The sequence below is a fragment of the Scomber japonicus genome, chromosome 13, assembly GCF_027409825.1.
Source record: "Scomber japonicus isolate fScoJap1 chromosome 13, fScoJap1.pri, whole genome shotgun sequence".
Lineage (NCBI taxonomy): Eukaryota > Metazoa > Chordata > Actinopteri > Scombriformes > Scombridae > Scomber > Scomber japonicus.
The window spans coordinates 24,716,419-24,741,419 of NC_070590.1; the positions used below are offsets into that span (position 1 = coordinate 24,716,419).

Sequence of the window (25,001 nt, forward strand, 5' to 3'; positions counted from 1 at the left end):
AAAAGCAGAGGATTACACTCCCAAAACCCGTCATGTTGACAGTGTCGTGATCTCCTTGGTGCTGCATGTGTGTGTGTGTGATTGCACATTAACTCTGGCATACACAGATGTTAGGGAACCAGAGTGACAACAAGACTATTTTTAGACGAGGCTGCCCACACATGGGCGAGTTACAGCAGGGGAATTGGGTGTGTGTGTGTGTGTCTGCATGCGTGTACGTGGGGAAGCGAGTGTGAGTGAAGAGCTGACAAACATCCAGCAGCGTCCAGGTGGTGAGACTGAGAGCATGGAAAGCAAAGGGAAGGGGGGAAAGCTGTGGAAAATTAAACTGGGCCTTAAATACAAGGGATGACCACAGCCACTTACATAGAACCACGCACACATACACACACATAAACACAGACACAACTGGATAGCAGCCCTGGCACCTGCACATCCAGAGAAAAGACTCTTATGTAATCTACTTTGAGATATTCCAATAGTGTTTCCAGACTCATGAATGGGTGGCAAAGGCTGTGCGAGTGCATGTTTCTGTGCATGTCGTTGTTAACGGGAGCATACAGGCAGCTAGGTGACAGCACAGAGAGTCTTATGGAGGTAGACAAAGTATAAATTAGTCTCAGTGAGTGACAGTAAGAGCTTCTTTGGGTGCAGCCGCGGCTTACCTGCCACCTCCACTATGTCTCCTGGGACGATGTCTCTGGCTTTGATCCTCTGGACAGCCTTACGGTTTATGCGGTACACCTTTCCCATCTCTGGTTCATACTCTTTCAGAGCCTCAATGGCATTCTCGGCATTCCTCTCCTGTGCAATTTTAAAATATCTTGGTTAATTTGTGTTTTAAAATCAATTTTTTGCATTTAAAATGTATTCTGTGGTACTGTATCATGAAGAAATACACAAGGTAAAAAGGAGTCGCTCTGAACACCAACAGTAGTATAGAGAGAGATTTGTGTCATGGTTTGAAGAGCGTGAATGAACTCAGAGCATTGCAAAACGCCTTCTTTGGTGTTTGGTGGACGCTGTGTCCTTATTTTTGATGCCTGCATCAAAAATTGCTGCTTCCTCTTCAACAGAAATGAATCCAAGAGGACACTTTGCATGAGCTCCACAGTTTGTTTATGTTTTGACTTGCCGCACAAACTCGACTGTTCCACTGGCGACAGCCTCATCCCATTGCAATGTGCTATTTAGATGTACAGATGTTAAGGACACAGTGTCTTGAACAGAGGATAAACATGGATAAAGACACTGTAAAAGTGAATGCGTAAACACTGCGACAGATTGTGGACAGATGAATGACATTCTTTAAGTTTGCTGTCTCATTGTTGGCCTTTGCAACCATGTGAACACACACACTGAAAAGAAGCATCGTCACATGACACATTATGTGCACGATGAGTATATCTTACCTGCCAGACCCCGATAACAGCGTTGGCGATGAGGATCAAAAGAATAACAATTGGCTCAACAAAGGCGGTGGTTGTCTCCTCTCCCTCTTCAAACAGAGCCAACACCTAGATGAACACAGAGTACACATAACCTTATAAACCAATTATATTGAAACTCATTAACTCCTTTGGTGGCTCAGTTATGAACATATTTAGGGGAAACTTGCTCTTAAACATATTTGGGAGCAAAAATGCCTGAATGTGCAGGAAACAGCACAGGAAACTGTGGAGAAAGAAAAATCTGATAGTAAACTGGTACTGCATTTGGATAGAGGCACTGCAGCTCAGTTGCAGTGAGTGTGTTGACTATAACAGTTCTCAACCCTTTTTTGTGTTAGGTACCCTCCCACAACCCTATCAGATAAAAGTACCCCTTTATCTGCACCACCTGTCATGCTACAAATGTGAAATGTAAAACTGGATGTTATTTAACACTATTAATTGTGTAGATGTGTACATAATAATGTTTTATGCAACATGTTGCATGACCTTGAACTGTCAACATTGCAACAATTTGGAGCAGCAAAAGACCATGTACTATTGCTTTTAGCTATTTATTTTAGCTATTTACACCCCCAGCTTTTCCACAAATTATCCAGTGTTTTAAGCTCACTGTTATAACAGTTGCTTACTATTTATCTATTAGTTTTAACAACTTATCCATTTCTACATTAGTTATAGCTACTGTATCTTTTTTAAACTAATTTACCCATTACTGTCATTACTATCTATAAATAGCCTTTTCCCTATACAGTTCCAGCTAACTACTTTACATTATCTTACTTATTTGAAAATGGGTAAATACCTATTAGTTTTATTAGCAAATTATGTGAACTGTTACTTTACATTAACTTCCAGCTGATTATGTCAAACATTTTCCATATCCTTTAGCTTTTTTACCATTTGACCCACAGTTTTGGCTAACTTCATCTGTTTACTTTTAGCTATTACATTCAGCTAATTATTTAAAACAATCCTCCTTTTTTAGCAATCTATTTAAACTGTTTATTCATTACTTTTAGCTGAATATTCCAACTATTTATCCATGACTTAAAGCTAACTTGTTAGGCATATGCTTGCTTGCTAGCATTAACTAGCTTTCACATACTTTCAATCAAAATGTTCAAGTCTATTCTTTTCAAATTAGTTGAGCTATTCTGCTGTTTTTCCACGTAGCCTACCCCAGTCTTTCCACACAGCCCACCTAGCAACTGCAGAAGTACTCTCTGGTGAACTTGTACTCCTGACTGGGAATTATTTTCTATACTGCAGAACTCCTCTGACCTCCACAGCCAAGAGCAAATGATAAAGAATGGCTGAAGTGAGGAGAGATTCACTCACAGCCTGCTCTATTCACAACCCCAGCATTCAAAATATACTGGCATGGTAATGTCCAGAGGGGGTCAAGGCCTGTTGCTCTGCAGTAAATACACTTAAAGACTGCAAACATTTAAGACTGGAAGTGACTGCAAGTGCAAGATACCGAAGAACACAGTGATAACACAAGAAAAGCAAATATTTGTAACATCCAGCATGAAGGCTGGGGCTTTTTTTTTTAACAGTGGCTGTGTGCCATCAAAACAAATATAATTAAATGATACAGTTCTAATTAGTCTGATATACATTTCTCTACCCATTCACTAGACTTTGTTTTTTATTTTAGCTCAATTTAAAACTAAAGGATAAGATTTAAAAAGTCATCCAGAAAAAAAGAAAATCATATACAGAACAAAAAAAAGAAGAAGAGAATAAATATTAGACAGCCTAGCAGCAAGACAATGCCTAAAATGACAAGGGCAATAAAAATAAATTAGATCCTGAAGGAAATGAGATCATTGGGGAAATATAATCACTTGGATTACATCAAATGACCTGGGTTAATTTAAAACACTGTGATCTTAGTTTTGCAGGAGAGTGTTTTGTAGCATGGTTTAGATCTTGTGCACTGGAACTCTTGGACGTTAGGAAAATTACACACAAATGAACATTTACATAAGGATATTGTGTGATCTACTGTCGTGCTGTGCTGCGAGTGGTTTGAAGGGCAGGACATTCAGCTAAATGAGGCTGAAATTTGTTTGGATAAAAACCGAGAGCTCATTTACTTGCATGTGAAAGGACAGAGGCAAAACGGAACAAAACACCTAAACTGCTGTTTGACCGTGTATGAAGTCTTTTTAGGACTAGTTGCATCTATGCTTAAAACTGCTAATAACTGTTCTTTTGGCTGCATTGCGGGCTCTCGCTTTTTAAGTTGATATGGAAACTTATTAGCAAACGGTAGCCTTATTACACACAGTCCAGTAGTCACTCTCCTTTTAGCTCTATTTTTGGTATCCACTAACTCCTGAGGGGAGCATGCAGCTCTTTACCAACTGCATGCTCCATATGGTCACCAGTACTGGGTTGCACCGGGTATGCAGAAGTTCAAACGTAGCCTAGTTTGACCGTAATTTCTAATTTCGGTCAGTGTTTACACACTAACATTTTAAGGGTTGCACCAGCTGAAATAGTTCCAATGTAATAATAGGTTGTTGAGCGTAATAAAGACGCTCAATAAACTGTTTAAAACCAGCTCACCAGCCAAAAAAGAAGATATCAAGGAGTGACCAGCAAGCTGTGGGAGCAGCTGTGAAAACTCTGGAGGGCAGAATATCTTCAACAGAAAAGAGAAAAGGCGTGAGCAGTTTGTGAAAGACCCAAGAAGCTTAACCAGGAGTCTTTTTGGCCAACAAAAATCTGGTACACTACCCAGCTCTAAGCAAGAGGTAGAGAAGTTCCTGTGGAATGCACACAGCAACCCCGGTAGAGATCAGGGAGTAGGAGCGAATTGGAATGTTCGCAAACTTGGAAAACCATCAACAGAGCTGATTGTGAAGGAGCATCACAAAGCCAAGCCCAAGCATTATACCTTACAGGGTACAAGAAATGCCCCAAACCTCTCTGGAGGTTGTAGAACATCATGAGAAAGATCTGGATCAATCTGGAAATTGGCAGTGGGATGCTTTATTCCAAAGGAAATACTTCCTCCACACTCAGTTTAGGTCAATCTACAGTACCTCCTGAATGTGGGACGCAAGGTTTTCCTATGTGCTTGCAAGAAGGCTGACCTCTTATATGACACAGAACCACTACAGTACATCAACACATCAATCCAAAAAGGTGGTGTCTCAGGCTTTTCAGGGTGTCTGGAACACATCTCAGTTATCAGTCAATTGATGCTTTAAGCCAAGCAGAAGTAAGGGGAGTGAACAGTTGTCTGGCTAGACCTGATGAACATCTATAAGAATACATGACCTCATCTAATAAGTACTCGACTACTATTACATTCCTGTGGCTATTTGAGACATGAGCTTAACTTATCTTTTCAAGTTCTTTTTTTTTTCTTTCTGCTTTAAACTTTTGAGTTTCCTGTACAAGTTTCTCAATTTGAGCTGTTAAGAGTTGACATCTCTGTGTGTTCACTTCTCTTAACATCCTCTTCTTGCATTTAACACAATTGGCTGGTAGTGGGTGGCTGCTGGACCTATCCTGAGGGGATTGTGTAGGCTGACTGTTGTCTACATCTAGTCCAGTAAAGGTGGGCTCTGGAGGCTGGAGGGATGCTGGTTCAAGTAGACATGTTTCTGCAGTTGGCGGTAGAGGTTGTTCTGCTGTGGGAGGGAGGGGTGGGGCTGCTGTTGGTGGAAGAGCTGGTGCTGTTAGTGGGAGAGATGCTACTGAAACCAGTGCTGCAGTTTCTTCTCTTGTTCCACTCTCAACCCCACATGAAATGTCAATCACTGAGGGGGATTCCTCTCCAACAAGGTCTGAAACTAGCGATGAATATGGCCCCAATTCTGGCTTTGGTCCACATCCTGTTGGGAATTTTTTTATAAAGTCCTCAACTGCTTGCATTTTTGAGCTACTCCACTTCTTCACATCTTTAACATCTCTTTGCTCCACTCCTTTTGCATTTGTGGTGTCCTTGATGTTCTCCCATATTTGTTGCTTCCATTTATTGGCAAGTTAGACAGGGCCTAGTCAACAAAGCATTACACTATGTTATAAGGTTTGCAAAGCAGCTAACTTCACTTAACTTGAAATTACACTAATGTTAAAGTGTTGGCAAGTAAAAGCTTAGAACTGAGGGGAACTGTGGACTCTTTGTGGGCTCATCTCATAAACAGACCCCTGACTAGTAATTATGTGATCCATTGTTAGGTATTATTATAGGTACTTTAAAGTCAACAAGACTTCAGATTCAGAGAAAGATGGGAAATTGAACTATCATAAATGATATGCCTATGACAAAACACAAAAAAGGACTTGCTCTACTAACATCTCTACAGGAACTGATGATTTCATATACAATCTCTTACATTACTTTACTTTTTACCACTTCTAATATTGTATGATGACAGCTGAATACTAGTGGATTCTGAAAAAAGTGTCAGAGGTGGCAGTTATTCAATGTCCGCTGTTATAATGAGTAGTGAAGTACTTCCATAAAAGACGACAGAAAAACCTCCCAACTGTAACAAAGAAATGACTTTACATTTATGATTACATTATTTTGTCAAATGCAAGTATGGGAACTAAAATTACAGCACATAAATAAAGCAACTGGGAGAGAAAAGGAGAGATAAAGTGGATCTATGTGTCCATGATCTGAGAGAGCTCATCAGATGATAAAGGAGTATATTCTCTGCAGAGTGTTGAGCACCAGAGTGTACGTCACAGCAGCCTGAGCCTGGTCGATAGCTCATCATTCCCCATCATTTGGGACGGTAAATCTCCCCTCTGACTGAGCTGAGCTGAGGGTAACAATAGCAGTCCTCTCAGTAAGGACAGTTCAAAGACACTTCACACAATCAGCACACATTCAGAGAGGGGTTTGAATACCTAACTACTACTTTGATTCAAATGGAGAGAGGAGTAGGATTTCTTTGGGGTTTTAGGATTTATTGAGGGTATCGTGTAGAAATTTTACTGCTTGCATCTGCAATCTGAGACAATAACAAGGCCAGGCTCTAAAATGAAGCTCAGATTCGATGTTTTAGATTTTGAAATCAATGCTTCATCACCAAAATAAACCGCTCCTTACAGCTTTACACTCCACATGCACAACGCTGAGACACATGCCGACAGATGGCCCATTATATATGAATGTCTCCAGAGTTTTGGAACAACGCAGTGTTCAACAAAATGGGGAAAAGACATTAATTCATGTCACATTGATTGGGAAGAAACACTCATAAATGTCGCCTATTGAAAAATGTACTGTAAACAAAGGAGGCTTGAGAACCAATCCAACTGTCACTTGAGTTTTAAGTCCCTTCCTGTGCTCTATTGAACTCCTCAACATTAACTTTATATAGTGACATGGAAAAACATGTCAACCCCCCCCCCCCTCAACTCAAAGGGAGGAAGTGCCCTGATTGTTTCAGGTGGCTAGTGTGGCTTTCTGTGTGGCTCTGTTCTATTAACCCTTACCACAGAGTTGACTGACTATGAGCTTAAGCACAAGTTTACATTATAAACAGAAATAACAAAAACTGAGGCACAACTAAGGAGTTGGCTCACTGAATGATTTATGAATCCCCCCCCCCCCCTTGTTGTATAAAATAGGCTAACCTGACCTGTTTGCTCAATTATAAGCATCACTCATGTGTCATGCAAAGGAGGCAGGAGAGTCTAATAATCTAAGTTTGAATATATTCAAAATGACAGACAAATGAGTTCCAGGTTAAGGTTAAACTTTCACTCCAATTCAGTCCCTGATCACACCGGAGACACGCAACACAGCGACCAAATAGAAAAGTTGAAAAGGGGCTTTAGAGGACTATTGGAGTATGCTTCATTAATGAAGAAGCTCTGAAGATGTGCGCTTAAATAAAAGTTGCTTAGCAGTGTAATCTGTCAGATCACAAGAAACTTTGCTGTAGTTACCGAGCTGAAACTACTCCAGGCAACGATGACATTGTAAGGCATTAGGGTCTGTGCGGCAGTGGAAACGGGGCCGTGTTCCACTATAAACAACATTTTTAAAGCAAAAGCCTGATTTACATGAGGAAAAGTAAGCACGCACTCCAAAGTCCTGCAGCTACAGCCCACGCCTGCACTCCAAGCCTCTCACTAACACAAGAACAGTTGGAGAAGATATATTGTGTCATATGCATTTTTAGAGCAATTTTCCTACTTTCAGAAATAGCAACAGCAATTCCACCCCGAGACACCAGGGACGTGCTGTAATAGATGGAAAAAAAGTTATTATGCAGTCAGGATTCCCCACTCCACCCCTCTCCGACCTTCACCACCCTCGGACTCCAACCAGGGTCACAATTTGAGGCGATGCAGCAGAGGGAGTTTTGATTGATAGTTTTGTTTCCAGTTCGGCACAAGTGCTCTGCCTGTTCCCCTCTCTGAAACCATATCAACACTGGATGGAAAAGCCTTTAATACACAAGTTTCCACATGAAAAGGGACCACAAACTGGGTTGAGCAGCGTCCTAACAGGGGCATAACGCTGCCTAAAGCGGAGCAGTCTATTAGGTGGCAATTTCCTGGCCAATGCCCAATTTGGGTCTCCAATTCCCCCAGGTGGATTTAAAAATCAAGATTGAGAACAAATAAGATGAGGGCCATTGGCATCTTAATTAGCTGCCTTATACTTACAAAGGAGACGCAGGCAGCTAGCAGCAGGATCCTGACCAGGAGATCTTCAAACTGCTCCACCACCAGTTCCCAAAGGGACTTCCCTGCAATATGCATAGACAAATACACATCACACTCCATTATGCATCAAACTCAATTTTAGGTTTGACTTTTTTGTTGTGAGGACTTAAAATGTGTCCTTATCCTGAAGGGTGGAAAGGATCTGCAAGATGTTTTGACTAAAGTTTCCTTGCAATGATAAGCAGCCATAAAGTAAGATTATCCCTGTGTTTACAGAAGAATAGAGGTGTGTGTCCATGAATGGAAAGCTACAGCAGTGCACACTACCATAGTTTACACCTCAGTCTACCGAGGAGAAAAGATCCTGGCTCTAGACATTTAATCAGGTAGTTAAGGGAGGAGGAGGAGGAGGATCGGTGCACACTGGAAAAATCAATATTTACCTTCTTCAGCCGGGAGCTCTGTGGATGTCACACCACGCCGGTTGTAGAGGAATCGAATTGGCCGAGCCATGGAGAATGGAGAAGGGGGTGGGGGTGGAGGAGAAAGACAAAGAGCAGATAATACATTAGATTAACTCAGTCTGGCTTTGTGATGCACGGACACGCACACATTGCTCTGGAGAGTAATTCTGCTTAGTTATGATGATTCAATGTTCAAAACAGGAAGGCAACACAGCAACACTGTAGTTCTCAAGTTGTGGATTGTGGTCGGCTCTTGTATCATTATTATTATTGACATGGATAAATACCATCCCAGCTCTTGGTTATGCAATATAAATCTTTATAGGATTCTCAACTCGCTTTCAATTCCATCATAGGTACTTTCAGTGTAGCTTGAGGCGTCCAGCTCAGCTGCATAATGCCTTTCAGAAGACATGGTGAACACAGGCGTCGTGATAACAGCACTGAGCTTCACAAGACCTTGATAGCAGTTTGATTGCTCATCTTCTGCTCTTGTAATGGTTAACTACAATCGCTGATGGTTTGCCTGCCCACAAATGGTTTCAAATCACCGCATGTACTGCACTGTTGTGTAACAATGACCCCATTTTCTAAAAACACATGCACCTTTAATCTTACAGGCTTATTCGTCAATCATCAGTGTTTCCATATTACTCAGTTTCCCTTTAAAAGAAATCACATCTGAGGTTTTGTTACTACTGTGTGTTGCTAAAGGTTTTATGATAGTTACTTTGCCAGTTTTTCAGCACTTCAACACATAGCCTAACATGATACTTAAACGCCCCATGAAACGGAAGTTAGAGCATCTTTAGTTTCTGTATGTGATGGTATCTGAGCGGTGTAAAGTTACAGGAAAGATTTAAATTAAATCCTTTGCATTTGATTGGATTGCTAAAAAAGTGGGAGGTGCTTAGAGTCAACGTAATATGCAGCTGTAGAGGACTGTTGGCTCCACACACACCTCCCTCACCTGTTGTTAGATCAGGAGGAGGACAAGGTAGAGATGAATGGATTAGACCTCAGCAACGTTGTTTTGGAAATGAAAACAAAGTTTTTGCCCACTGATATGCAAACACATTTCTACCTATCTCTCTCTTATCTACTACAACCTACATACTGTATAGCTAAGTGCAGTTCAACCAGTTTGACTAGTTACTCACCCAAAGTCACAAATCAAACATTTAAAACTGTTTTTCAGAATAATAAGATTTTGATGTAAAAATTCACAAATAGTGATTTTTTTTTTTTTAACATATATTGGGCATATCAGAGAGATACATGAACAAGTAGCACAGGGACACAGAAATATAAAACTGGGAAAATGTATTTTTCATTTCATGGGGCCTTTAAAATACATGCAAACTATCTAAAAAGTTTTTTAGATCAATGTTGTAGATCAATTCTCAGCAAAAGCAAAAGAACTAATGAGCAGAGAGTTTAAGTAATTTATTAAGCAAAAATTATATATATGAAAAAAACTGTTTCCAGTTTCTAAAATGTGAGATTTTGCTGATTTTGATTAGATAATTATTTATTTAGTCTTATATTGATGTTCATTTTATGTCTTTGGACAAAATCCACAGTCCTTACTTTGTGTAAAAATATGTTCCAAAGTTTATCTGGAGTTTATATGAGACTTCAGCCATCCAGATTTGTCAAAACAAGTGAATATCTTAAGCTAACATATTTTTAGTGCAGAATTCCCTCTGTGTGTTTCCTTGGACCATGTTTCAGGACTGGAGTGATGTCATTGACATGCAACGCTGGCGCCTCAGTCTCCCAACTGCTGGACAGAGTTGGTTTCAGTGCAGAGGTTGCTTCCTGCACTAAATCCTGTTTTTTTGGCTGGGCCGGCCATGGACCAGCCCTATAACCCCAAATGTCTGTCCCTGACTGACTCACTGAGTGATGAAGTTACACCATTGGGTGGCCAAGTGTTGGAGTTTCTCCATTGGTCGTTTCAAAATTAATCTGACCAAAACAGTTATGTCCTCATGGGTCATTTACACAAGAGGAAAATAAGTCTTAGCCCATAGAGTGTATAAAAATAAGTTGTAGCCGCTGTGTTTCCAGTTTAACAGCACCGTGCTGGGCATGTGACAGGTGTGTTTACAGTGTTTGTGTGCTCTGAAAGACCTCACGGTGCGTTTAAAGTCACACAGCTGACTGACTGTTAGCTTGGTATGCTAATCCTTCGTAAACATATGGGTCAGACCATATGTTTACAGACATCAACTGATAGAAACAGATGAAACAGAAACAGATAATTAACAGATCATTAGAATAGTTCTATTTAAAACTAGAATGAGCTCTCTTTCAAATCAAAACATGAACAAGATGAGTGGAAAGTATCCATGCAACTGCATTTATAACCTTTTTTCTTTATTTATTTTTAACCATGTCATCTAATAAGCTAATTCAGTACATTTTCACAACAAATATTACTGGGATGACTACAGAAAACTGCAGATGAACATTTATTATGCAGGAAGTCACATTGTAGACACTTGACTATTCCTGTAACAAATTGGCCACAAATTTGCACATTGACCATACATGGCATGGTCCAGTCATATGGTTTTGACATAGTCTTGTTGAATTAGTAAGCAAGCAAGCTACCAAAAAAGGAAAAACAAAACAAAGATTCCAAGCATATCCATCCATTCTTTCTTAAAACCAAAGACAGGCTGTGTTTTTTGGGAGGTTTTTTCAGCATTTTGAGACAAGCCGAGCATCTTATCCTCTCAGATTGGATCTGAGCAGAACACAACACCCACCACGCACATGAGTCACTGGTGTGAACAGAAAACACATCAGTCATGTTCTAAAAACATTCCGATTGACAAGTACTGTTGATCAGTGTCATCACACTGAGACACAAGCGCTTAGTCACCACATTTGTCAGGTCCTCGTCAAGTCAAAGCTATGACTGATCAAGTCCAACGCAAAGCTATGACTGAACAGGTCCTATGTGGCAAGCATCATCCATCTCATCTGAAAAACTTGAAGAGTGATGATGGCATAATATGTCTGCACACTGTCTGCATGTGTGGAGATATCGGGAGTTATTTTTCACCAAGTATTTCATTTCTTTCTGGCGAAAGTGAGAGTTTTCACACGTACTGCCACTGGAGAGACGAACACAAGAGAACGAACGCCTTTTACAAAAGTCTTACCTACACCCATTTATATATAAATATGAACGTAAAAGCTTCAATTACAGGATACATTACAAAACGATTCGGGGAAAGTGGCACAATTTTGAAGGCACGGTACGGGCTGTAACCCTAAATGACAGCAGCACACTCCCTTCCAGTGCAGTGGAAACCCCGTGTTTCTCCAGCATGTTTTGACCACGAGTTTTAAACGTGACCCTGTGGAAAGAGGAAGGGCCATGACGTGAGCCCGCAGCCTGCTTCCAAAAACAAAAACCTCGCGGCCGCACTCATTACACATGTCGCTGGCGGGAAAAGAGAAATTATTTTACATCATGGCTTCTGGGATTTAATCTAATGTGTTTTTCTGTGGTTAAAATTGACAGTTCAAATCAATCTGGGGATTAAAAAAAAGTTAAATTGTCAATTGCTGATCATTTCAACTGGAATAAATCCAGCAGGAGTGAAGCAGATTGTTGCAATCCAAATTTAAGAACATAGAGAGAGGGCTTCTTTGCTTTGAGGCTGCATTAAGGCCCAGACGTTTGATTTGATAATGCCTCCATTCAAACCTGCTCATGATCTGCTGAATATTATTTTTTTTGCATAATCTATTAAACTACAACAACCTCCTCGGGACGACTGGTCCGTGGGCAGAAGTCAGCTCTTGGCTTTGTGACTGACCGTTCTCTGCCTGTATAATAATAGCTGTTGAGTCATTGTCAATAGCTTTTCAAACTTGCTGTCTGGAGGCTTTTCAGAGTTCAGCCTGGACACGGTTGAACTCACGGGGGACTTCTGGTTGCACTCTGCCAGCAGTGGCAGCAGAAATGTGAAGAAGTGGGTTCTGCTGTTTTCCATGCTCCACCAGTCTGACATAAGCCTGTTTCCCCATTACTGTGCCTCCTCGGTTGTATAATGTTTTTATGGCAGACAGACAGGCTGGCTGCGACTCGACTGCTGCAGACAAAGACGGACTGACTGAAAGGACAAGACAGATGAAAAGGGGAAAGAGGGAGAGAGAGAGAGAGAGAAAGAGAGAGGGAGGGAGAGGGCTGGAGGTGTTGAGCGGGGTTCCCCGGCTTCCCTCTGCCAAGGATTCCCTCACAGTCATCTGGGCTGTGTCAACCCGAGGCTTGCCCAGGCGCATTCCTGAATACTGACTTCAACTCTCTCTGTGTCCCCACAGCGTGTCCCCACAGCACCTTCCCACAGCCTCTCCCCTCCCTCCTTCTCCCTCCAGGCCCAGACAATGAATAAAAGAGCTTGTTTACACGCTGCAGAAAAGCGAGCAGCGGCGAGCAAAGGGGAGACACTTCCTGGAGACAGTTGCCAACAACAGCAGGGAGCAGGGTTTCTGTGTCCAGCGAGTCAGGAAGAAAAGCAGGAAACTGGCCATGTATCTATCTAGCAAGAGCTTCTTACCATCTCTTTCTAGTCTGACTGAGTCCATTAACAAATTACACTCCGGATTATTAGGATCCCCAGTAAACATCACATCTGAGAGTGGTTAAGCAGTATTAACGAGCACGTCCTCTTCTGCAAACTAGAAAACATGAAAACGTTTTTCAACAGTTACCATGGTGACTTGGCTCATGGCGGCCCCTTGAAAACGAGTGTTTCGTGGGGTAATGTGCCAGTGTCTGTCAAAATTTACCAAGAATAACTGTTATGTAATCAGCAGGGCCTTGATACAACAATGCAGGCATCCAAAAAAAACCCACACATCCTCATATGAACAAGCTCATTTCTGGCCTCGGCAGACTGCTAAACACACAGTCAGCATACGTGATAGCAAGCAGGCAAATAGACACCTCCAAAAAAAACAGTGTGCCCAGGAAGGATGGAGACATCTAAGGACAGTTGCAAGACTTTTGCTCCTTCAGAAAGTATCACCAACCATTAGAGCATAGAACAGACCATGATGGTAAACCCTAATGACATAATGTATTATCGCTTCCTATATCCGCTCACTCTCCTAACAGAAAAAGTCTGAATGCATTACCCATATCAAATGAATTATAAATGTACCACATTCTCCTCCCTAACATGATTATCTCTGCTACACAGAGGGCACTGAAGGTAACTGCAGAAGACACTTCAGCAGTCTGACAAAGTCAGTGTTTTCCTTCATTTACATAAATGTCAGTGGAGGGCTTCCCTTCTCCGAGGGAGTCATCCATGTCAAGTGGCAGAGTGTCAGCTGCTATCTTTAGGTGCCCCGTCGACCTCCCTACCGCTGGAAAGCACACTGAGAATCTCAACAGGAGCAGAGGAAGAAGTGGTACCAAGTCGCTAATCATTTCTCTACAGCACAATGAAACACCTAGATACTCTTCATTTATTATAGGACCACAAACCTTTCATACAGGATGAAAGCTACTTTACTCAAATACATGGATCCAACAAAAATAAGAACTTCTGCCTGTTTTTATATCTGCTCTGACAGAATTTCCAAGGACTTGTTAATAGCCGTTAAAATGACTACTACTTCCACTACTACCACTAATAATACTAATAATAATTGGCTTTAGAGCAAGTTTTTATATTTTGGTTGTAAAAGCATCAGACTTGGAAGTGTAAAATGAGAGAGTAGGTTCAAAGTTGTTTTAATCAACAGTAGATTTTACCAACACAGCAGTTGAATTAGTCTCATGCTGCAGTAACATTTTCCCAACAAACATAAGGCAAAAGTTTAAAACCTGCTGACACATTCAGGCTTCGATGCTTGAATGGCTTTGACTTAAGTTTACTATTGCATGCTCTGAATGAAGAAAAGAAATAATGGTTTCTTTTGAATGAGGCAAAGATTTACATTACTGTGCACAGGGGGAAAAGGACACTAGTAGAGAAGAGCAAGATGTCCTGTGCAACAACACTAATATCTTTTATCTGCTGTATTTGATCAACAGATGAAGGTATAATTCCCTGCATGCTGGAGACACCCAGAGCAAATACCATCAACTGTCAAAGCTGCACTGCGATAAGTTCTCTTTGTGTGGCTCGTGTCTGAGAGACCGTCGTGTCGAACGGAGGAGATTTAGTTTCAAAGTGGAGATTTTATCTTTTCTAGCCAATTAAGACACCGAATGACATGGGACTCAGCTCTACGGCTGCTGCGACAGCCAATTGGCCAGACTGTCTCTGACATCATCGAGCTGTGGTCAGGGAAAAAGAGACTGGATTTTTCCTTGTGATGTTCAACAGAATAATGAAAGCAGCATCACTCTCCTATTCCTCCTGTGAAAGTATCTTGAGCATTCACCAGTGCATGTCAGTGACAGTATTTTGTATATTTTAAATTCATATTTTACTCCATTTATATAGTTTCCATTAACAGTGCCAAAACATGTCACTGAAAAGCCGGTTTTTAACTATCTTATCTTGAAAGCAACTCATTTTAGCCGAGGTTTGTTTACCGCAACCATTTTGCACGTCATTATCTGAAATACTACAAAGTGAAACTACAGACGAGTACCAAAGATAAAACGTGTGTTGATGCATTTACTATCTCCTCTCTGAATGCATACAAACACGTCTTCCTTGCACATTAGATTTAGGTTTAAATAAAAGACACCACACACCAAAAAGTGCCTCACTACACATTTTAGCACTCACACTATGATGAGCTCTACTGGCCGGTTACAGAGGAAGGGCCTGTCAACTGAGCAGGACATGCATGAAGTGATTAGCACAGAGCTGATATCTCGTGAAGACTCAAAGCTTCCTCTTTAAAGGTCACAGCTGTGCAAAGAACCATTTTTTGAATATCTCAATAGGGTGGCGAGGAGGATAGCACCCAGCTACCAGTAGCCAATTGCAGAAGCTGAATTTTATGAAAGATAGTCAGTAATTCCCCAAACGGCAGATTGAAAAAAAACTGTGTTAACGGCATGCTATTTATAGGGTTTATTCTAGGTTTAGAAACCAGAACGACATTTCCATCCAATCAAATTTGTTGGTTGATACAGTACAACTTTACTGATGTGGGCCTTGAGGCGACGAAGGCTGCTCCAAAATTGAAATACAGCCATTACATCTGGATGTGTATGCAGTTGTAAAAAATGGTGTTGTTTTTAGCATGCCCATACAGGATTATGATACTGAAGGATATGTCTGGTGATATATTTTTCAATAACAAGCCCAAAAACCAACAATTTAAAAAGAAATATGTGATATAAAACTTATAACACATCAATGAGCCCCATGGTTGCACGGAGTGACATGTTGCTGCATCGTGATTAACACCAGCACTGCAGTCAATCACACCTAAACCATCCTGCTGCTGTAAATACTCACCTGCAACTGCAAATAGTTTTGATGAAATGCACCATTTACTGTTGTTTGAGTAACATTTTGCTGCAGACTATAGCATTTTTTTGTGTGTCTTTTGAAGGAAAAGTATACATTAGGCATACAGACCTGATTTACATTTCCAGTCAGAACCAGTGACAAGATAGGAAAGTTGTAAAAAAAAAAAAATGGAGAGAAAGACTGACACGTTTATCTTCTGTCATTTCATGAGATTCATAAGATTCATAAGATGTTCAAATAAAAATATAAATCATCACCAGCCTAATACTTTACATCTTTGGGAGTTTGATATTTGAAATGTGCTTAAAAGTAGAATTATGTTGTTTTATTATAAATTATCTGCAGAGTAGTATCAGTAGCAAAAGTTACATTCATAACTTAACAGCATTTTAATGATGTCTCTCTCTTTTATAACAAAAGGAAATAGTGAGGAACAGTTCTAAAATCATTATAAATTATGCATTTCAATGAATCTAATAAAATGCACCCAATGTCTTACAATTCACTTCAATCAGATTCACTAATTTGTTATCAGTTTGAATTCATCATGAGGTATCTAATAGAGGAAAATATGCACTCACATTTTAAAATATAAAAAAGAATTTAGAATACAATTACAGCAACTATTCATTATGACATGACTAAATGAACCAAGATGGGGGAAAAAACTAATTCATGTCTCTTCATGTCATTTTCTGTTTTGACGGTCTTTCTTTTCATTGTTGCATGTTGTCTTAAACCTGTCCTAGTAAAGCTGAACAGGTTTAGCCATCACTTCCAAAAAAACACATGACTTCTCTATAATGTTTACTTATTTTTCCAGACAGGTCATGAGATCCACACTTTACATGTATTATCCTGTGCACACAGCTCATCTCTCTGAGTGCATTTATATTACCTTGTTTTTACTTTACAACATACCCAGAGGGCAGCCACATACTGCACAGGAGAAGCTCTATACACAAACTACTTAAACACACACAAACACCTATGAGTACACATCCCTGGTGGACCGGGCCGTAATGTGGGGGAGACGACGGCGGCAGTGCGTCATCATCTTAACACAAGGCCATGATGGTGACTGACAGATGCAGAGGTGGGAGAGAAGAAGGCAAAGACGAGTGACAAGCCAGAACAAGATCACGGCTCCTTTGAAGGCAGCTGGGCAGGCACACACAATGCCCACTAGAACAGGGAAGTGACTCAATACCCCAAGGACTTCAAATTACTTTTTCTACAACTTAACTCTTCTCTCTCAGCCCACATAACTCCAACACAGTTACACCGAGTTAACTCTTAGCCGGACACAATTTCAGAACGGGGCGACAGTCAAAGTGGAAGCCGCTTGAGGAGGGTATTACATTGTGCGCTCATGAGCGTGTCGGTGTGAAAGAGGAGGAGGAGGAGCAGGAAACAGCAGAATGTCTGTCGTATTTCAAACGCAGGAGTGAGTAAGTCAAGCTCCTTTTATGTTGAGTTGCAGAACAGGAAGAGAAAAAACACCTCGAGTGAGATCCCGCAAGAGGAAGTTGTAATTATTATTTGTGGCAGAAAGTGAGTGAAGAAAGTGTAAAAACACTGCATAACTCACTAGGGATGGTATCACCCATTCACCCAATGATCAATGTCAGATGCATTTGGGATTGCATCAGTGACGGAAAAACAATAGACCTTTCTGGTGCCAAGGGGTTACTGTATCCTCTTCTGAAAAACATGCACACACACATCTAATAATCTAATCAACAGCAATTAATATTAAAGCAACTATGGAGGAGTTTTACCTGCTTATGAAACTGTCTCAATTTAAGCCTCTGTATGATATACATAAGCAAATTAAACCATCAGGAAGAAGGTGGGTTATTAGGCATTTAGAATCATTTTTAGCACTACATTTAGAAGAATAGGGGAATGCAAAGGGAGTACAAGGGAGTGCAAAGACGTTACTAGGATGAGTGAAGTTAGTTTCTATCTCATTAAAAAAAAGAAAAAAGACTAGAGAAAAAAATAGAGAGTAAAAGCGAGATCAAAGCATGAGAAAGAGATAGGACGGTGGTGGTCAAGTGAGCTAGAGCGTGAATGAAAGAGAGCGAACGGCAGTAGCAAGAACAAAGCAGTGAATGAGATAAATAAAACATCATTTTCTGATTGTTTCACGGTGGTTACGTTGTAAAAGCACTAAATAAACACACTCACACCCTGCAGGAAGGTACTGCATTACCGGATTTGGTGTGAATGCAGCCTTGAAGAATACTAAAGATGACCTCTTGCATAGCCACAAACAGACATGATGTCATCGCTATGCATCCTGCAAAACTCTTTCTTTCATCCGCTTCCAAAGCAAATGTTAGATCGAGACCTTGGTGGCCCCTTTTGCCCACAGGGGCCGCCAACATCAACTAAAAGACAACACAAAATTTCCTTGTAGTAACTTTAATGCAAATGAAATGATCAGAGGCTCAGAGGCTCAGAGGAGCTTGTGTGCAGAGAGCGCTAACTAGCAGATGAAAAACATAGATTTCTCTTTATTGCCATCAGCGGATGTTGGGCAGATTGTCCTTGACATTGCTGACAGAGACTGTGTTACATTCTGGCTAAAAGTCAACATATGTGTTTAACATTGGAGACTGATGATGGTGCTAGGTTGTTTAACCAGAATATGTTGCGCAAGTGTACTCTTCTCCTGGAGGGAGTGTCATGTGACATGACTGCAGCCCTCCGACAGACTTTGAAGGTTCTCCAGCTGTGCAAAGTCATTTAAAGAGTCATTTGCTTTAATTAATGAAGCCTTTTTTATTTAACTATACTTTACAGTTCTGACAGCATCATTTGTAAGATTATAAAGCACAAAAATCTCTTAAATGTTAGAAAAGAAGATAAATCAATAAATTACTCAGTGAAAAAAACTCCTCTCCTTTACTTGTGTGTCAACTCCTCTGAAAATTGCCCCCCATACAACGCCCCCCCCCCCTTAAAAAAAATAAGTTCATGGAGACAACATGCCCTTTCTCTGACACCTTCCAAAAAAATGAGCGAACGGTGCCTTTGAAATTGAGGCTGTGAGCACACAGGACACAATCATCAACCACCACAAGCTGTAACAGCACAAACATTCTTTGTGCACCCACACACAGACATTGCAAGTGTGTGATGTGTGTGTGAGAGAGAGAGAAAGAGACAGAGGGAAAGGGAGAGAGTGAGAGAGAGGGAGAAAGAGAGAGGCCTGTAACTTCCTCTACTACATCAGAACCAACTATTTCACAATGAAGGTGATAAACTGTCTTGTAAATGAAGGTGCTTGTAGTTCTTGACAGTAAATTAGCAGGATTCCCGTATCTGTGTGTGTGTGTGTGTGTGTGTGTGTGTGTGTGGGTTTGTTTGTGTTTAGGGAGTGTATTAAGTTGGAAATAAAAGGAGCTGCTAGTGGACCATAAATGGAAGCTGCATCCTTGCTGCAGCACAGACAGACTGCTTTGTAGAGAAGACTGTCCAGATGTGGAGGCTAAGCTAATTTTCCAACATCTTAGAGAAGGGATCAGAAACTCTGACGCTGCCTGGTGGGGTTTCTCTGTCGCAACACATGAAAGGACCCAGAATCCTTGACACCTTTCTTCACTTACAGTACCGCAGGCTGTGAAAAAGCTAACGTTGGCGTTCTTACCTATAACTACGAATAAAAAAACAACGTCAAATCAATCAATTGAATTCACCTGTTTACCAAAGCTTCCCAATAAGACAAGAGTGCTGAAACACTTTCTTTCATCACATTCTGCCATTAAAGACAAATGAATGGGAAAACTCAGCCATCTATACTATGATAAAATTTTGTCAAAACATCTAACCTCAAAGCCGTTTCACCACATTCTCAACAGTCCAAGTTATGTAAAGAAGACATGAGGCAAGATTAGAGCTGCAACGATGAGTTGATGAACAGAAAATGATTATGCAACTATTTAGATAATTGTTTTAGTCATTATTTTGTTTGGCTGTGCAGATGAGTGTTCAAGTACATGAATTGATGCATTTATTTATTTATTTCTGTTCTTATTTTATTTAGTTTTGAGCCTGGTCCTTGAGTGCACCTACATTCCATTGTATGTTTTGTACAATGACAATAAAGAATCTAATCTCATCTAATTTTAAATGATTCATACTCTTATGAAAGTAAACTGAATATTTTAGACTGTTGGTTGGACAAAACAACATTGGAGGATGTCACCTTTGAAATTACAACAATCATAGACTGAACAATAAATCAATGAATTGAGAAAAAAATCAACAGATAAAGAAAATGATCAGTAGTTGCAGCACTAGACAAGATACTTTCATCATGCTTCAATTGGTGTTTAAACCCCTCTTCTCTATCCCAGAGATGCAGAGGCTGATTGAGTGTGTGAAAACCTCATTCACGCATTGGAGACATGTCACACATGTCATATCATCCCAGTATGTGGGAGGGACACTTGGAGCGCTGTGATGATGGCGAAATTACCCCCCCCCCCCCCCCCTGATGTCCACACTGAGACAAACACTGTCTGAGCCTATGTGAACTCAGTCTGCAGCACAGTGGACATCTTGGTTGTGGACATATTGATTTAGGTTAATGATGCTGCGGATAATACTGAGAGCCCCATATGGAAACTCGGTGCATGCATGGTAGTGGGAGTGAGTAATCTTACTACCCGCAAACAGCTTTGAATGGACACCCCCCTGGAACTAAACACCAAGGCTCACACAGAGCCCTTGCATGCAGCTACAAAGTCTGCGGTTTCTCAGCAGAGGGGAAGGAGCCGTTTAGCAGCCGTACATCACTCATGCAATGACATGTACTAAAATACTAAACAAAACCCATGCCAATTTCAAATGCAGTTTTTGCCCCTTTTTGGCCAGTGAATGAGCAGTTGAGAGAGGGTAACCTAATAACAGTCAGCCCCCCCCAAAAAAGGGAAAAGGGTATTCCCTTCTCTCAAGTATTTATCTGTACGCGCTCACACAGGCAGGAAGTTCACAGCTAAAAGCGAAAGAGATGTTATCTGTGGCAAGACGTTGCTTTTTCCATGAAGTCATCACAAGCCCCTGGGTAAAGTGGCTGGGCTGCAACAAAAGGACTACTGTTAGGCTGACACAATATGCTTGCTCTCCTCCACAGCTTGGCCACCCATGCAAATGACAGGAGGGGAAAGGTGTGGTGATGCCAACATGAAAATACCCATCAAACACCAGCTGAGTGTAAAGAGGATTTGGGAGGGGGGGGGGTGAGTGTGTGAGATGATGCATACTGCTTAACTGAAGCTATATTGTCACCTTAGAAATAGTGATGAGAGAGTTGTATAGGGCTGAAACTGAACTGATGATTATTTTTTGTACATTGTTTTAACTGATGTGTTGTGAATTTTTATGAATTGTAATTGTAAAAAGTCTCATATCAATTTCCCAGAGTCCAAACAGTCCAAAAGCTCAATTGTTCAACTTATGACTTCTGTTTAAAAAAAGCTTGCAAAATTATTGAAATTTATCCATTTTCAAAAAAGTTGCCAATTAACTTTTTTTAATTTTTTTATCAGCTCTAAGCAGTCTTTGCTTGCTCTGTTGCTGTTCTGACAGTGAAAGTTAGTGCCTTTATGATCCTTATCACTCATGTAAAATGATCTATTTCTTTTTTTTTTTAAATTGTCCTCACATATCCATTGCTCTATATCATCTTGTCATTTGAACCGGAAAGTATAAGCCACGTGGAGTTTAACTGTTGAAAGTGAAAACAGGTTGATCAAGATTTGGTGTTGCATTATCTTCACTACCTCATCTCTTTCCACTCCAGTTGTCCGAGCCTGCCTGCTCTGCACTGCACTTCCTGATCACTGTATGATGTCTGTTCATACACACATACACATACACACACACACACACACACACACACACACACACACACACACAGCAGCACATACTGTCAGTACTTATCAGGAGGGGGTACAGGTTTGTTTTATGAGAATTTAGCTTTATTTTTTGGAACTATATGCAGAAACCTGACATAAGGCAACTCCAAGGGACAAGCAAAAAAATGTTTAAAGTCGTTGAGTGAAGTGAGTGACTTATTTCAACCAATTAGAGTTTAAATTAAATTAACCCTTCTTGCATCGACGTCTCCCCTGCCTCCTCTGTCCAGTTCCGTCTCAATGTCTCCACTTTACCTGGTGCAATGCGCGCTGAGTAATCTCAATACATGGATGTGCATCAATGAATGTGCCACTTTATTTCCACTGACTGTGCGCCAGAAGGAACATGATAGCGCACGAATTGCAGCAGCTTCAAATATAATGGCAGCACTTGGATTTCCTGTCAAATCAATCGATTGGGTGAAATACGCAACAGATCTGCATTGAAATTAAGAATGTTTAAAAAATAATAAAAAATAAAAAAAAGATAATAGCAGGTTTGAAAAAGTACTCACCGTTCGGTCCATATTTCTCAAAATTGAGTTTGACTTGCTCCAGATTCAGCCCAGTGTTTTCGTTCACGCCGAAGTTGGCTAAAACTTCAGTCGCCGATTTAGTGTGCGCATTTTCCATCTTGATGGACCGGGCTTAGACGATCAGATCGGAGTGCATGTAGTTGAGTAACATCTATTGAGGCAATCGGAGGGTGCGCGCGGGGGGTGTGTGTGTGTGTATGTGTGTGCGTATGGGTGAAAGAGCAGTAATTTCCACCGATGGACACTCAGGCGGTTGGATGTCGGTCGGTGTGCGCTGTCACCTGTCCCCCCTGAAGAAAACCTCCGGATCCTGGGTAAAGACGCTGCTGTCGCTCTGTTGATCGACTGCTGCTGCTGCTACTTCATCTCCATCTGAAGGTGTGCTGTGTGTGTGCCGGAGAGGACCGCCTACTCGCTGTTGAGCACTCCCTCCTGCGCTCCGATTGGCTGCGCGTACCTGAGCGGAGGGTTTGCAACGACCCCAACAACATGCACCGTTTAATGCAGGGTGCTTAAAACACCTGCCAGTCCTCACCTGTGCTATATGGTGCAGTTGGGTAATTTGTAGGTTATGGTTAATGCTGTCATGTGATGTCATTTTATTGTTTATTATATAGGGAAATTATCTTTTTTTTTCTCTCTCTCTTTCTTGCCTGTAGATTTTAACAGTCAGCTGCACATCAGCGCCCCTGGAGCTAAAGGAGATAAATGCCTTGCTCAAGGACAGAAAATGCAGTGCAAGCAGTGAGAGCAGACCTGAGGCTATTTGCCCTAAATTTATGTTAATGTATGCTCAGTTTTTGTTTGACTTCTAGTCTGATGCATGATAGACAAACATATGCATGACTGATTTTAAGCTTAAAAGGATAGCATTTTCCATCCATGGCAACTGACAAAAAAGCAGAAAAACATGGCTTGTAATTTGTTGCAAAGTCAGCAAGGAAATAAAGTTTCTGAAAATGGCACTTAATATGTTTATATTTTTTATTTATGCCACAGTTGCACTTGTGACTGAATAGTAGCTGTATGTAAAGAGGTGTCCAGCTTGAAAAGAGTTAACCAAACACTTTACTGAGTCCTATACTTAAGATAATCAGCAATTAGAAAACCTGTCCTGTGTTTACCCAAAGTCATCTGAGCAATTACAAGAGCAGTATTTGTATTTCAAAGCCAGAGGGCAAGAATGACGTCAAGAGAAACAATCCAGGTTTACTGTGTTCTTAATTCAAATACAAGCATTTATGTATGCTTTGTGAGTTTATCGACTGAAAAAAGAAAGCAACATTGTTTAATTTCATCAATATCATTTACAAGCTGCAACTAATTGGAAAGTGGAGCGCTCAGAGATTTGTAGAGAGGAAACTTGTAGCCATTTGATCACAAACTGCAGTTAAAGACAAAGCAAGGAAGCAGGCCAAGCTGTTCTGTCTTGTAGTTTAAATGTTAAGCAAATATCCACTCCAGATATATTGTAAGAAATATAGAAATACTGGAATAGGTTTTTTTGTTTTTTTGTTTGTTTTCTTACTCCAAATGTGAATATGAAATAGCCACTAAGTACAAAATCTTTCCTACTTTTCTGCAATCAAATCCATGCAGGTGAATATGTGATGTACAAGTAGAAACTAAATGTAATATGAGCACAATAAAAAGTGAAGGTGTTGTTTTATCACTGGTGAAATGAGCTGGACATTCTGCACAGCTGCACAATAACAGGTAAACAAGAACGTCACAAACTCTGACAGCTGTGTTCTCTGTCCTTTCAGACTTTTCTCTCAAGGAGACTTGGTAAGAACATTCTCCTCTTGTCCATTCTTGGTATTCTTGGTATTGACAAACAGCCTCAAGAACCAAGGTTGAATACTATGGCTTCAGCTGATGTTTGTCCACTTAGAGAGCAGCTGGTTTTGAGTGAAAAATGGAATAAAACCCTTTCCATCCTAATTCTCCATATAACATCAATCCCAGGATGTCATTTCTGACCATTGGACTTACAGGTCAATTCACACGTATACCGTTATTGATGTGTAGCATGGATGAAAAGCAAGACAAAAAATCAATAAGCATTTACTGTGAAGTGGTCACCTCATGGTCTGTCAATAAGAAACATGTGATTTTTCTTTTTAAAAAAAGGGAAACTATGCCTGACATGGGAAGGTCACATAAAGATCAACATTCAGTCTCCCAGGTAGCTGTTTAAAATCAAAAAGCCATTCATTGATATGGTCTAAAACATAATAAAAACACCCAATTCCAAATCTATGTGTATCAGCAGGTGTGTGATACGTTAGTGTAACTTTATAATACAGTTCATATTTAATGAAGGATTTTTGTTTTTAAGCATCCACACAAGTGCGGGGAATGATCTTTTTCCTTTTTCAAAAGGAAATATTTTCCCCTCCAAGAGCACCAGTGGCTAATGGACACCAGAAGTGTTCCTGTTATCATTCTTCTTCCTAAGAAACAGATAGTTGAACAGTCCTCTCTCTGCTCC

General features: G+C 40.6%; 1 protein-coding gene across 1 annotated transcript in view; it reads right to left on the reverse strand.

The window, feature by feature from the left end:
- Positions 1-22,848, reverse strand: part of atp2a3 (ATPase sarcoplasmic/endoplasmic reticulum Ca2+ transporting 3) — a 48,814-nt gene extending 25,966 nt beyond the window's left edge. The window contains exons 1-5 of the mRNA XM_053331285.1: positions 22,487-22,848; positions 8,552-8,569; positions 8,109-8,191; positions 1,413-1,517; positions 666-804 (exon numbers count right to left, since the gene is read on the reverse strand). Of these exons, the coding sequence (XP_053187260.1) occupies positions 666-804; positions 1,413-1,517; positions 8,109-8,191; positions 8,552-8,569; positions 22,487-22,604 (463 nt within the window). The 5' untranslated portion in view covers positions 22,605-22,848. The remainder of the gene's footprint in view (positions 1-665; positions 805-1,412; positions 1,518-8,108; positions 8,192-8,551; positions 8,570-22,486) is intronic.
- Between the last annotated feature and the right edge of the window lie 2,153 nt (positions 22,849-25,001).